Here is a 13,552-nt window from a genome sequence, read left to right on the forward strand (position 1 = left end):
TAGAACAATCTACAGAGCTTTGCAACAATCCAGCCACATCCCAGTGTCTGCGGGAATTTTGTATTTAATTTGTATATATTTCCAGTGTTTGCTCTCAGTGAATCTCTCAGAACTTTTCTTAAAGCTTGGGTTTCATGGGTAGTATGGAAAGGATTGCAGAGGTTGCACAACTGGAAATCTCAGTTAATCTCTCAGAAGTTTTCTCAAAGCTTGGATTTCATGGGTAGTATAGAAAGGATCCCAGTGGTTACACAACTTTTAATCTCAGTTAATCTCTCAGAAGTTTTCTCAAAGCTTGGGTTTCATGGAGAGTATAGAAAGGATCCCAGTGGTTACACAACTGTCCTACATCTATTTAATTCAGCAAGGAAATTGAAGGGACACCTGGAAAAGGACAGACTCTTTCACTATGAAAAGAATATAGCAAGCCCACTAAGAGTTTTCCAAAAGGGAGAAATCAAAAGACCCAGAAAACACAGGAGCATTTCACATCTGAAGTCACTGGATACAGGGCAAGGACTGGAGCTTAAAAATGATGTGGTTCCCTACTAACTCCCCCAGTAGATCTCCTACAGCCCAACTAACCAACACAAAATATAAAAGCCTTCCCTGCCAAGACAAGACACACAGATCCATATAATTCTGTTTCATGAGCCATTCCTGATGAGTTGCTGCCTGGGAATTACCAGCCACTGGAGCTCCAATCATATTGCTGGATCCAGCTCACTGATTCAAGAAATCTATGACCATGGATATTGGAACTATCAGAGAAACCAACCATTAAAGTTTTTTGCCAACTTATCTAGAAACTATTATCTGAAAAAAATATTCCTATCTTTCTAGGATCCTTTCCAAGGATAAAGCAGACTATAAAAGTACATGCAATGTTCACACATTAAGGCTTCAAGGAGCTTCAAGACTCCATGGTAAGTAGTTCGGGTCTGGGGCTCTTTCCTTGTACCTCATCAGATTTGTGGCTTTTCACAGCACAGGAGTGGGAAGGGGAACGGCAGCCCATGTTCTCTAATCCTCATGGTAATTCTAAAGTAGCCTCTGTACACCTGATTAGAAGGAAAAAATTCAGCCTGGATTTAAGTTATGCTTTTTGTTATGCTTTTTTTGTATATTTATGGCCCCCGATCTCTCATGGAGCAAGCAAACCCAAAGCTGACTCACACAGAGTGTCTCTGGCACGCAGCAGTCAGGGATACATCCTGCAGAAAGAGCAGGCACTCTGTTCACCTTGAGAAAATTCAGCACCAGGGGGCTGAGTGTGCTTGCTAAACGAGTGGGTTAGCAAATCCTAGCTGCTTCTTTTTCTACTGTTCCAGATGCTTGGAATTTGGATTCTTGGCCTGTTTCTGCTCAGTGCAGCAGAAGGTAAGCATATGGGGTTAGTGTTTGTATTGCCTTTCTATGCTGCTGCATTTTCCACCTATTTCTTCGTGTTATTCCACACCCTGGTGCCTTAAGACTTATTTATTGAGGTTAATGTGGTTCACTTTTCCAAACAGGAATGATGAGATGAGAGTGAGTGTTGTCTTTCCTCTCCATTCTGGGAATTCTGCCCTAAGAGTGAGCAAGAAAAGCTGATGCTTCCTATCTCTGAACAAAGCTACTGCTCTACTAAACATAGGAAATTATTTCTTGTACTCTTATTAATGATGGAAATGGAAAAAAAAAAGCCAGGGCAAAGTGGAGAGGCAGTCTAATGAGGGCATAGCTTTGTATTCAGCAGAAGACACTGGCTTGTGCACTATAAGACTTTCCATGTGCAGTCAGCTGTTCAGCACAGTCTCAATTTATTGCTGAATATCTGCAATGTTTTAGCTTGGCGTTAGGAGAAACTCATCAGCTGTCTCTGCCTTTGGCAAAGCAACAGCTGGAGGAGGGTACCCGAGGATACCACAAAGTAATCCTCTGAAGACTTTTTGATGAGCAATAGGATAAACTGCAGCCTCTCAAGATCTAGGAAAGGGCAACTGCTGGACTTGGCTTTCTATAAAATGTGGGATTTTCTAGAATAAAAAACAGACACACCCCCCCACCTCCAGAGAAGCCATGTGATGAGTTCTCACTGCTCCATTTCTCTGCTCATTCACATGGGTTTTTTTGGTGTTCATTCTACAGGCAAAGAAGTTTGCTATGATAGGCTTGGGTGCTTCACCGATGATGCACCATGGTCTGGGACTGTGGAAAGGCCAATCTACAAATTACCCTGGAATCCAGAGAGCATAGGCACTCAGTTCCTCCTGTACACTAGACAGAACAAGGATTACTATCAAGTAAGAAATGGTGTGGTTTAAACTTTGCTGTATCACATGCAAAACTTGTACATAAACACAGACTCCAGCTATGTTCCTGAAAAGTGTTAAAAATGGCCAAACTGTCTCTTTATTCAAAAAAACACCTCTTCAGGTGGCAGGGTCCCCATTGTGAACGACTCGTAAAATGAACATTTTGGGGGTAATTTTTTTCCACAAATAAAATGAAAGCACGCTGAAGTCTTGTTTGCTCTAAGATGGGTGTAAAAACTTGCTTTGAATGGAGATACACGTGAACGTTCATGTAAATTCTTGCCAATGAGTTCAACATTGCAAAACTTTTAAACACCTGCACAGATAAGCATGGTTCAGGTCTTTGCAATTTTGAAATCCTAATTATAGAAATCAAAATTAAAGGTTTATGAAGTTCTTCTCTATGCTAATTTAATTATTTTTAAATCTACCTTAACATAGGAGGTGTCTGCTGTTGACAAGTCAACAATCAAGGCATCAAATTTTAATGCAGACAGGAAGACCCGATTTATTGTACATGGATTTATTGACCACGGAGAAGAAAACTGGTTGTCAGACATGTGCAAGGTAGGTACCACAGGGACACCCTTAGTTTGCATTTATAAACACATTCATATAAATTGTCTCTTTTCTCGGTTTCTAACCCATTTTTCTCATGGTATTTGTAGTGATAAAAAAGAAAAAATTAGTTCGCATTTTCACATTGCTACCAAATTGAGTATGTAGGTTTGCACCTTGAGGAAATAATGAGGTAAAATTCATTCAGTTTTTCTCTTTAGTCAAGTGAGCGACAAAAAGATTTGACTCAGTAAGTGCCCTTTTTCTTGGTAAAAAGTACACGAACCCTGGGGGAAGATATTGGCTAGGATCAAGGGGATTCCAGAAATACCTGCAGACTCAAAGCTCCTGCATCCTATTTCTCCAGCCAAGAGAAGGTTTCTAGATGTGGAAGGGCTATCAGGAAGGTCTGGGCTACCACATGGGTGCAAAGGGCTGAGCTCCTGGGCTGGCCCTTGCCAAAAGCAATAAAGACATAAAAATGTACATCCAAAGGGGACCTCAAGGGGAGCATTTGGAACAAAGCTTTCAATCTAGGACTTGCTATGAGCACTGAATGGAGCAAAGCAGTATGCTTCATTGCTTTTTGTGCTAATTCCACAAACTCTTTCCTAACTCTGTCCCTATGCAAAGTGCAATTCCAGCTTGGGGTTTTCTCACGTCCTCCAAACAAGCTTTTAATTGCTGTTGAAGCTAATGAAAGCCCCTAGTCATGCAGCACAGAACAAAATCCCAGCTGATGGCACTTTGAGGTTAAGGTTTTTCAACCATTAACAGAAATAGAATTTTTTTTAAACAATGTATTCCTCCTTTACTTATGAGAACCCTATGAGGAACAACGGGAAGCTAAAATCGAGGTATTTCACATTTATTGCATCCAGATTGCCTGCTTCTTTTTGAGGCTAGGTCAAAGGAAAAGAAAAACTATGGATGATGGTTGGATTTGTCAGTCAATAATTTGTTTAGAGCATCAGAAGCAGATTGATGCTTTTATAATTTTCTCTCTTACTTTTGGCATTTTATAATTAAGGTTTGTTTCCTGGAACTTCTCTATCAATCAGATAGCTCACAATATATTTTTCAGCTTGCCCCTTAAATCCATTTGATCAATTTTCCAGAATGTAGATGCATGAGATAAATCCTTAAATTCTTCATCTATTACAGCAGCCTGTGTTGTATCACAATACTCTAGTTTTTATTTAGAAACAAATTGATCTCAGTGAACCTTTTCAATAAAGAGTGGAGCAAAGGGGATTGTGAACACATCAATCCTCCTATGCATATCTGTTACTTGCTTTCCTTCCCATTAAACAATAATCCTGTCTGCAAACTGATTTTTACCACTTCTAGTATGGTCACAGACACCTTTATTGCCTTTTTTGTCCTTTGTCAGTTGTTGCCATATACTTAAGTTGCTAAAACAAAATACTTTTAGCCAAACAATCCAGCTCAATGGAGAACAGTAAAACTTCTGGATCTGTAGCAAAGCCTCTACCTGCATATTCCCAAATACAGCCAGAAATCTGAAATGAACACCAACAGTTGGTACACCATCTTATAAAAACATTATCTTTCTTAAAAACCTGCATCAGAAAACCTCTAGTGACTTTTACTAGCAAAGATATTCTAATTGAATTTGAGTTACAGTAGTACTTTTAAATCACTGAAGTGAATAGGTGCATAAGTAGAGCTCTTATTTAGTGTTACGTACCAAGTGTGATTGAAAATGAAATTTTTCATGATTGCTACTGTTCTCCTTCCTGTAAAACATACTCCTCTGGGTATTTGAAATGATTACTACAATCCATATCACCCTCTTTCAGCATTGTGTGATCACACAAACCCCTCTGAGCACATATCCATGCTACAGCTTTGATTCTCAAATCATTCTCATACAAGTTCACACAAGATTTAGTAGCTGAGCCACAGTGACCAACATGAACTGATCCCATACTGTATTTACCACTGTTTTTACTTTTGTTTTACAAAACAGAGGATGCTTACTGTGGAAGATGTGAACTGCATCTGTGTGAACTGGAAGAAAGGTTCCAGGTGTCAGTACACCCAGGCAGCCAACAACATCCGTGTCGTGGGCGCTGAAATTGCTTATTTTGTGAATGTCCTCAAGGTAAGAGTCTGCTCTTTCTAAAGCTCTACTATAATATTGATTTGAAAGAAATACAGCTCTGGAACTTTCAAAATGTGGATGTAACCAGCAGAAAACATTGTTCTCTCCTCCACAGTCAGCTGTGCTGAAAAAAAGAGAACAATTTTTTTTTTAAAGGAGAATATTATGTGATAGCAGTGAGTCCTGCCAACTTAAGGAGAGGAAATTCTAAAGGATATTCCCCTAGTACAGCCAAAGAGTTACTCTGTAGATGTTAACAAATGCTGTGTAAAACTAAATATGCAAAAATAATGGGTATGGCAAACTTCTTTCTCATGGAGATAGAACCAATGAGCTTACATGAACACCAGAAAACCAGCTGGCAGCACTGGCTGGGGACAAGCAGGACCCACCAGCTGCCCCAGGGAAAGCTGTGGTGGACAGTGCCCAAACCCACAGGAGGTGGCTCCTTTTGCAGCCAGCTTCACACGGCAAGTGAAGCTTGGTCTGAAGCCTTCTCTTAATCTAGTTGCTTTCAACACAAATTTCTCATCAAAGAACTATAAATAACTAAAACCAGAGAGTGTGCTGGGTCTAGCAGTGCTTTGACCCACCTCTCATCCTCCACATCTGCATTGCAGCTACTGAATTCCTGTCCAAAAAGGCTGAAGGCATTTCTCATCTCATGACCTCCTCCAGCTTTGAGTGGTGCTTAACCTGCCAGGTGCAACTAAGAGTTCCTGCCTGGCTTATTCTTGCAAGCCAGACAAGCATTCTGTGAACCTTAATGGGCCCTCTGGAAGAATACAGAGCCCCTCAGGACTCTTGACAGAGCTGTCTGGAGTCATACCAACCTCCCAACCAGGGCACCAGCTGAATTAGGAGGTTTGGAAAATCTATGTGCCGGACAGAACTGGCAAAGAGACGCTGAAATTCTAGAGGAGTTCCTGAGCCAGCAGGCAAATTAAAAGCAGTTTCCCAACCCCTTTCAAGTCTTCCCTGTTGCTGATGCAAAGGGGCATAGCAATGATTGTTTTTTGCTGTTTTGCCAGGATGAATATGGATACTCCCCAGCTAATGTTCACATCATTGGCCACAGCCTGGGAGCACACGTTGCTGGAGAGGCCGGCCGGAGGCGCCCGGGCATCGGTAGAATTACGGGTCAGTGCCTGCAGCCACCTCCCACCAGAGGCACCTCCCAAAACCCTGCTACCCACCCTGAATCATCCCACTGTGATTGCATCCCTGGGCTGCACCATAGTCAGGGCAATTGGGATATTGTGCTCCTTTCACACTGTACCCCAAGGAGCAGGGCTGTGCTAAGTGGGGGGAAAGAGCGTGATAATTATTTTCCTTGCACATGTGTTACACAGCAAAGGGATTTTTTTTAAAATGTTCAGCACTTGCAGAGGTTAAAGCTGTGGGTTTGAGCTGCTTATTTATCGTGTAGGCAACGTCAAGGGCATTGTGCATTAAGCAGAGTGGCCTTTCATGGATAAAAGACAATTTTGGAAATTATTAACAAAACCCTTTTCAATTGTTGTTTTTCCTCGGGGATTTCAGGCTTGGTGAAACTTGGACTAGTAGTATACAAAATCCAGTTTAAAAGCAAACCCAAAATAAGCTGCCTAGGGACAAGAAGAGATGCAAGTATAAGGCAGCAAAAGCTGTACAATTTGCAAGACTTTACAAGCACCTGAAATTGCTGCAGCAATTTGGCAAGCAAATTGATTCCATTTGCTGCTAGGTTCAAAAGCAAAGCTCATTGCTTCAAATCTAGATGTTTTTCCCAAAATCTGACTGGAGCCCGACGTAGGCAGGCAGTATAACTGCAAGCAGGGGGTGCTATCAGCACAAATTCCTCTGAGTACTCTCAAGCAAGGGACTCTAGAAACCCTGCAGATGGATCAGTTCCTTGGGATGCCGACGCAGTAACCTCAGTTTGAGCAGTGTTATTAAAGAGAAGTTCCATTTAAAAAAAAAAAGTTAATTCCAAGTGCTGGTATTCAGTATTGCTGTCAGTATGTAAAGCAGTGAAATTTAATAGGCTTGCCACAGGTGACTTCCTGGGAGAAAAGCCACTTGGTAATTTGAGAGCACACATCCGCATTTTATTAATGCCTACATTACTTGGATATAAGAACCATAGGTAACTATATTTGTGACATTCATTCTATATCATCAATCAATGACATGTAAAATGATTCTACACCTACATTTCTTTATCCATACATAACACTACTCTTTTTCTCTCAGGACTGGACCCTGCACAACCTTATTTTCAAGGCACTCCAACTGAAGTCAGACTGGATAAATCTGATGCAGAATTTGTTGACGTTATCCACACAGACTCAGCTCCCACAATCCCCAACCTAGGTGAGTATGCAGCTCTACTCTGCTGATGATTTATTATTTTCTGTACTGAATTTATGCCCTGTGGCACTTTGGTGCTCTGACTGTTCACCGAGGTTGTTGTGCTGGGGCAGAACAGAACAAATTCACCGCTTCAGTCACCAACAGCTCCTGTCCTAAAACACCGTGCACAGGCAAACTTGGAGCCAGCAGCTACAGGTATGAGACAACATTCATTTAAAACGTGCTTACCCTGCTTCAAATGCTCTCCAGGTTTTGGCATACGCACAGCTGTTGGACATCTTGACTTTTATCCAAACGGAGGAGAGGAGATGCCTGGCTGTGACAAGAACCCTATTTCACAGATCGTAGATATCGATGGCATCTGGGAAGGTAAGTGTGTTCTTTGCATTTCAAATTCAGGGGAAGTCCTCAAAGTGTAGCCACTTATCTTGCCTTAATTCAGGGGTTTTACATTAGCCTTTGCTGTATCCACCAGCTGCAGACTGCAGTGAAGCTGTTAAAATGCTCAAAACACACCACTTTTCCAGAGCTTATTAAAAAATAAACAAGACAAAGGTCTTGCCTCTGGAAAATGTGTGTCCTCAAAAGGATCTAATATGAGAAACGAAAGTTGCTGGAGCTGTGCCAAACATTCTGAAGGGTCTTTTAACAACACATTGCATTTTGTGTCTCACTGTCCAGCAGCAGCACTGGTGGAATTGGGCAAAGATGTCCACACCTACTCCTGGGAGAGTGTCTTCAGAGATAGAGCAATTACTATTTGATTCCTTGTTAAGTTACAGATTACAATCAGAGTTGCATTGAAGTGATCTCATTGTGCCTATTTTTAGGCAACTAAAAAAGATTGGCATGTAGTTGATCAAATACACTCTTGCTGTTTCACTTGGCTCTTATAAAATCTCTATGTATCAGAGGACTCCTATGTATCTTTCTAAAATTAAATTGCACCTAATATTACAAAAATAGATTAAAAACCCCGAAGATTTCTGCTGAGGAGATTTTTCTGTACATTATCTGAGCTCTTTCTTACACTCTGCAAACAATTTTGTGATCGCTAGCCTTTTACTCCAGGTTTTATTCAATGCAGCTGCAGGCATTACTTTTTCATTCTCGCCCCCCCTTTTTTTTTTTTTGATAGAGTAAACTTGTTATTAATAATGGGGAATTAAAGCACAAATAAATAACTGCATAGTTTATGCTCCTCTTTTTACCTGAAGTCAGGAAAACACAGGCAACACAAAGGAAAATAATATATTCACTATTTTAATTTTAAGAGTCTCCATTTCTTAAGTACCCCCCAAATAGTAATAATTTCATTTTGAAGCACTCAGCTGGAGCAAATCAGCACTGCCCTAGGAAGTTCACTGTTAAATACTTTTCATTTGGTTTTCTTTTCTTATCATAATCAAACTGTTGCCCACAACAGACCTACTTCAGGCAGCTGCTATTGGTTAAACTTGGTCAGATTGCTTGAATAAGTGTTTTTTGAGGGGCAGGGCTGAGCTGCACAGTCGGTCTCCACAAAGCATTTCAAGTTTGCATTTTATACCTGTTGAGCCAGTGACATTCCTTAGGGAATCATTCCTTAGGGTGAGCGCATCAGAAGCAAGTAGGGTTCCAACCTCACCTTTGATTCTCCAAGAATTGAGATGAGGCTTTTGAGGAGGAATGATGCATCTCAGTGACACAGGTTTCTTTCCTTGAGTGGGAAGAGAAAAGGAGAACCAACCTCAGGGCATCTTTTCACAGGAACTCGGGACTTTGTGGCTTGCAATCACATGCGGAGTTACAAGTATTACTCGGACAGTATCATGTACCCTGACGGATTTTTAGGCTATCCTTGTGCTTCATATAATCTTTTTCAAGAAGTAAGTATTTCTCAGAGCTTTGGGATGGACCCTATTGAAAACATTACTAAAAATAAATCCTTTGACTAAATTTTTTTTTATTTTCCTTGTCTGGCTGGATAATGTTGTTAATAGATATATTTGTTTTCACTAGGGAAAATGCTTCCCATGCCCAGAAGAGGGATGCCCAAATATGGGTCACTACGCAGACAGATTCAAGGACCAGGCTATAAAAAAAGAGTACATGAAACTTTACTTGCATACTAGAGAGGCCAAGGACTTTCCTCGTGAGTTTTGAATGCTTCCATTGCTACCTACTCCTTTTAAAAATTATATTTTCCTCTTTGGCAGTTAACTTTAGCAGATGAACAAATCTCATCACAGTGCAAAGTCTCTTCTGTCCTTCATGCTTTTTCCTCTTTTGCCCCATCACTAATGCCAGTTTGGGGCCCTACAGGACAAGAAAGTGACTGACAAACTCTAGAGTCTAGTGGAGGTTACTGAGATGTTTAGCAAGGTTCAAGGAGAAGGGAGGAGAGACAATGCACAGAAGTCGCAGAAAGGGAATTTCTTCTTAAATAGTATGAAAATTGTATCACAGTGGCAGTGCTTAATGCAGGAAGAGGGGCCCAGGGAAGCTTTTGGCGTCATTGGAGATGCCAAAAACTCCATTTGACAAAGGCCAAGAACAAGCTGATCACAGCTGTTGGATGGACAAGATGAACTCCTTTACAACCTCAGTTATCCTGAATGCCAGCTCTCACAACACCCTGCTTAGTTTGCCCTTGTAAGCACAGATCAGAATCTTCTTCAGTTCCTTTTCCAAATTGCACTCTACAACGAAGTCCCACCAACAAAAATTCTTTTCCTAGAGCTTCAGAATTCTTTCATGCTGCTTAGATTCTGTATCTGTAGTTATCCCCAACACCCCTTTATTTCCAGCTTCACTCTGTATGAAAACTTTAATGGTCAAAATGCTGAGATCTGTATTGTATTTACTACAATATGGACAAGTTTTCTCTTTTTTCTCTCCCAGAAAGTAACACAATTGTCTTCCATTTCTCATGTTGATCTCATTAGGACATAACAGATTTCACTCATTGGTGTTTTGTATTTTCTGCTCTCAAATATACCCTACTGACACACAGGCAGGAAAAAAAAACCAAACAAAAATATAAACACCTAGAATTTGATGTTTTGGGGACTGTTTCACTGTTTCTCCCTGGGTACAGTCTAAGTAATTCCATTTCTTCTGTGTAGTTTGGAGGTACAAAGTATCTGTGACACTCTCTGGAAGTAGCGACGTAAAAGGATATGTGAATGTTGCCCTCTATGGCAGTGGTGGGAACACAAAGCAGCACCAGATCGCTGAGTAAGTTAAACATTCGATAGAAAAGAATCTTTTCTTCTAGAACCCTTAATTTGTATTTGTAATAAGTAAATCTGTTATAATTGATCTTCTGAAGACAGAAAGAAAAAGGCAGCATCTCAGGCCCACCTGCCTTTGCTGCCTCTGAAAAAGCGATTTGGGATGAATTACATCAGAAATCTGGCAATAATGGTGCTGCCATATCATAGGATAAATGTTGTCTCTCTTGTTGTACCCTCTTGCCACCAGAGCAGAGTCTTTGACAAGACTGGTAATTAACTGTAAATGTTGCCATGCCTCACATCCATAAAATGCTGTTTTTCACAGGGGTACCCTCAAACCAGGCAACACTTACACAGCCTACATCGATGCAGAAGTTAATGTAGGACAGGTTACCAGGGTTAAATTCCTTTGGAACAACAACTGGCCCAACCCATCTCTTCCTAAACTGGGAGCTGCAACTGTCACAGTAGAAGCTGGGGAAAATAGAGCACAGTAAGTACTGTGAAAATTGTGAAAATCTTGGAAGGTACTGGACAAGATAGGTGACAAAATTACAAGTGGAGTGGAAGCCTTTCCACAAGAAAAGTTATTTAAGGCATTAAAAGGAAAAGATTCTCAAGGAAACCTTTTCTTTCCTTCCTTTCAAGACACTGTTCATCCATAGTTCTATTCACTGCTACTTCAACCCTTTGCCTAAAATAACCTCAGAGAAAAACTGAAAATCTCTCCAGGCCTTAGCAAAAGCAAACTTTCTGTAAAACTCTTTGGGTGAGAAAAAATAATGCTGTCTTAGATTATCAGCATCATTCTTGCTAAACACCTACTGTCCATAAAAACAGATTATTTGTGGGTCTGATTCTCTGTCAGCTGGAACCGGCCAAGTATTCCATTGCTATTAATGACCCTTAGAGTCATGACTGACTAAAGAAGATGGTGATAATAAATCCACTTTTCCCATGAGGAACACTAACACTTGGAGCCTGCACTGAAAAGCTACATATAAAGCTGAGGGAAAGAGTCTAAAATTGATTCCTCTAGACTTTGTAAAGCATAGCTTGGATGCCCAGATTATAGAAGCATGGTTTACTGATCCAGTTTCACTAATTTTCCTCGACTTTAAACATTAATTCCTTCATTTTCTTGATCAGTTATTTTATTTTATCCACATCATGAGTTGATATCTAGAACTGTTTAAATTTTATTTCTTCTGTTTTCAAATGCACAGTTAAAATTCCATCATATTAAAGACAACATGGGTGGTGGAAACAGTTTCAAGCAAAGTGAAATGATTACAGCCAAGGAGCACTTGAACTCACCTTAAAGCAGAGGTCCGAAGTCTGGCTGTAGTTCCCAGTCACCAAAGCACACTGCTGACAAAGTGTATTTCTCTAGACAGGAACTCACCCTTCTACTGACTTGTGACCTTTGCACAAAGAGTTGTGGTCATCTCTATAGAGATGGTAGCACAAACTCTGGGGAAAAACCCCAAAACTGTAACATTAAAGCAAGGTGGGGAATGAAGCAGAATGAATACAGTCTATCAATGCTTTCCCCAGCAGGTATATTTCAAATTTAGACGCTCAAAGTTTGTTCTGTTCAGTTGCCTGAAATGACAGATCCGGTTGTGTTAACACCAAAGAAATCCACTCGTATCATTTCAACAGATGCTGACAGCTCAAGGTGCTCTCATTTCCTTCATCCTCAGGTACCGTTTCTGTGGGTCTGAGGCCGTGAGGGAGGATGTCCTGCAGACTCTGAATGCTTGCTAACAGCACATCTGGATCCCCAAATCCTTGTTACCAATAAAAGCATACAGAAAACACTGGAATATTGATGGTGTGTGTTTTTTGGGGTGGGGTTTTGCTGCTTTGGGAGGCTGAGCTTAAGTCTGTGGATACCTCTCTATAGACAGAATTTTTAGAGTAGCTTTAGGAGTGAATGTGCCAAAACCTGTTGAAGAATTGGCCTGCTTTCAGCCTGTTTCACAATAATTTCAAGCAAGAGGAAAGGCGGCAGGTAACAGAAACAAATTCTTTTCTGTCCCCACCTAATCCTGCCTCACATCCCTCCGCATTCTGCTGGACGATGGGGCTGTGTCTCCTCTGCTGCCAGAGCAATCTCATCCTCACTGATAAAACCTCACAGAACTGCTGGGGATCTGCTGCTCCACACATCTCCTGCTCCTGGGGACCTTCTCTCAGTTTCTCCTGGCACTGCCCAGACTGGGTCTCTCTGGGTGAGCTTTCCTCACCCAGAACACCCTGTCCTGGAGGACATCAAACCCCCAACAAGGCTTTGGATTCTGTGCAGTGGTGGAGGTGGAAACCATTTTATTTTGTGTTGGAGCACTTCTTCACTAGTCTAGAAAAAAAAGCTGGGTTTTTTCTTGTTGTTTGTTTGTTTAATTGAGTGCATTCTGCCAGCTCTCACAGAGTGATGGGAAGGAGATAGGGGATGTAAATAACAGACAAAGAAACATGACTGCTGAAGATTAGCAACATATGGGCATGCTCTGGGCTGAAGTAAGTTCTTTATATAAAAGCCAAAGTGCTCCTTGCTTTAACACAACTGAAGAGAATATCCTCCAGCAATTTCAGTTTTAGTCAGACACATGCAGGCTTGCTTTTATGCTTAAAAACCTTCTAAATTGCACTTCTGCTTCTTGCCCAGGTTAAAAGGTACTATTTGACTTGGATTAGATGTATGGAAGAAGTTCTGTATTACAGGACTGTTAAAACTGGCCCAGGTTGCCCTGAGAGGTGTGAGGTGCCCTGTCTCTGGAAATACTCAACACCAGGCTGGTTGAATTTCCTGAATTCCTGGGGTATTCCCTCTGTCACATTCCTTCTCTCCCCTTGCAGCTCCTCAGGCAGCAGCAAGTGCAGCAAGCAAACAGCAGAGCTCTCTTTGTGTGCTTTCCTCCTAGTCTATGCTGTCCAGAAGGACACTTAAAAGCTGACATTTGTCTCCAGTTTTTCCCAAATGTGGTCAGTCT

At 41.1% G+C, this 13,552-nt stretch overlaps 1 protein-coding gene across 1 annotated transcript; it reads left to right on the forward strand.

Annotated features, from left to right (window-relative positions):
• Nucleotides 1-873: 873 nt before the first annotated feature.
• LOC132330101 (inactive pancreatic lipase-related protein 1-like) lies at nucleotides 874-12,385 on the forward strand. The gene is made up of 13 exons (XM_059852027.1): nucleotides 874-926; nucleotides 1,332-1,380; nucleotides 2,131-2,285; nucleotides 2,739-2,864; nucleotides 4,849-4,983; nucleotides 6,015-6,123; nucleotides 7,219-7,338; nucleotides 7,588-7,707; nucleotides 9,088-9,206; nucleotides 9,340-9,472; nucleotides 10,446-10,557; nucleotides 10,882-11,049; nucleotides 12,263-12,385. Exons 1-13 carry the CDS (start codon nucleotides 924-926, stop codon nucleotides 12,324-12,326), a joined length of 1,413 nt encoding a protein of 470 aa, XP_059708010.1. The 5' UTR covers nucleotides 874-923; the 3' UTR covers nucleotides 12,327-12,385.
• The last annotated feature ends 1,167 nt before the right edge of the window (nucleotides 12,386-13,552 follow it).

The sequence above is a fragment of the Haemorhous mexicanus genome, chromosome 7 (genome assembly GCF_027477595.1).
Source record: "Haemorhous mexicanus isolate bHaeMex1 chromosome 7, bHaeMex1.pri, whole genome shotgun sequence".
NCBI classification, from domain to species: Eukaryota; Metazoa; Chordata; class Aves; order Passeriformes; family Fringillidae; genus Haemorhous; species Haemorhous mexicanus.

Coding starts and splice junctions, on each gene's coding strand:
- LOC132330101 (XM_059852027.1), top strand. Junction 4,984..6,014: donor ATTTTGTGAATGTCCTCAAG/GTAAGAGTCTGC, acceptor CTGTTTTGCCAG/GATGAATATGGATACTCCCC. Junction 7,708..9,087: donor TATCGATGGCATCTGGGAAG/GTAAGTGTGTTC, acceptor ATCTTTTCACAG/GAACTCGGGACTTTGTGGCT.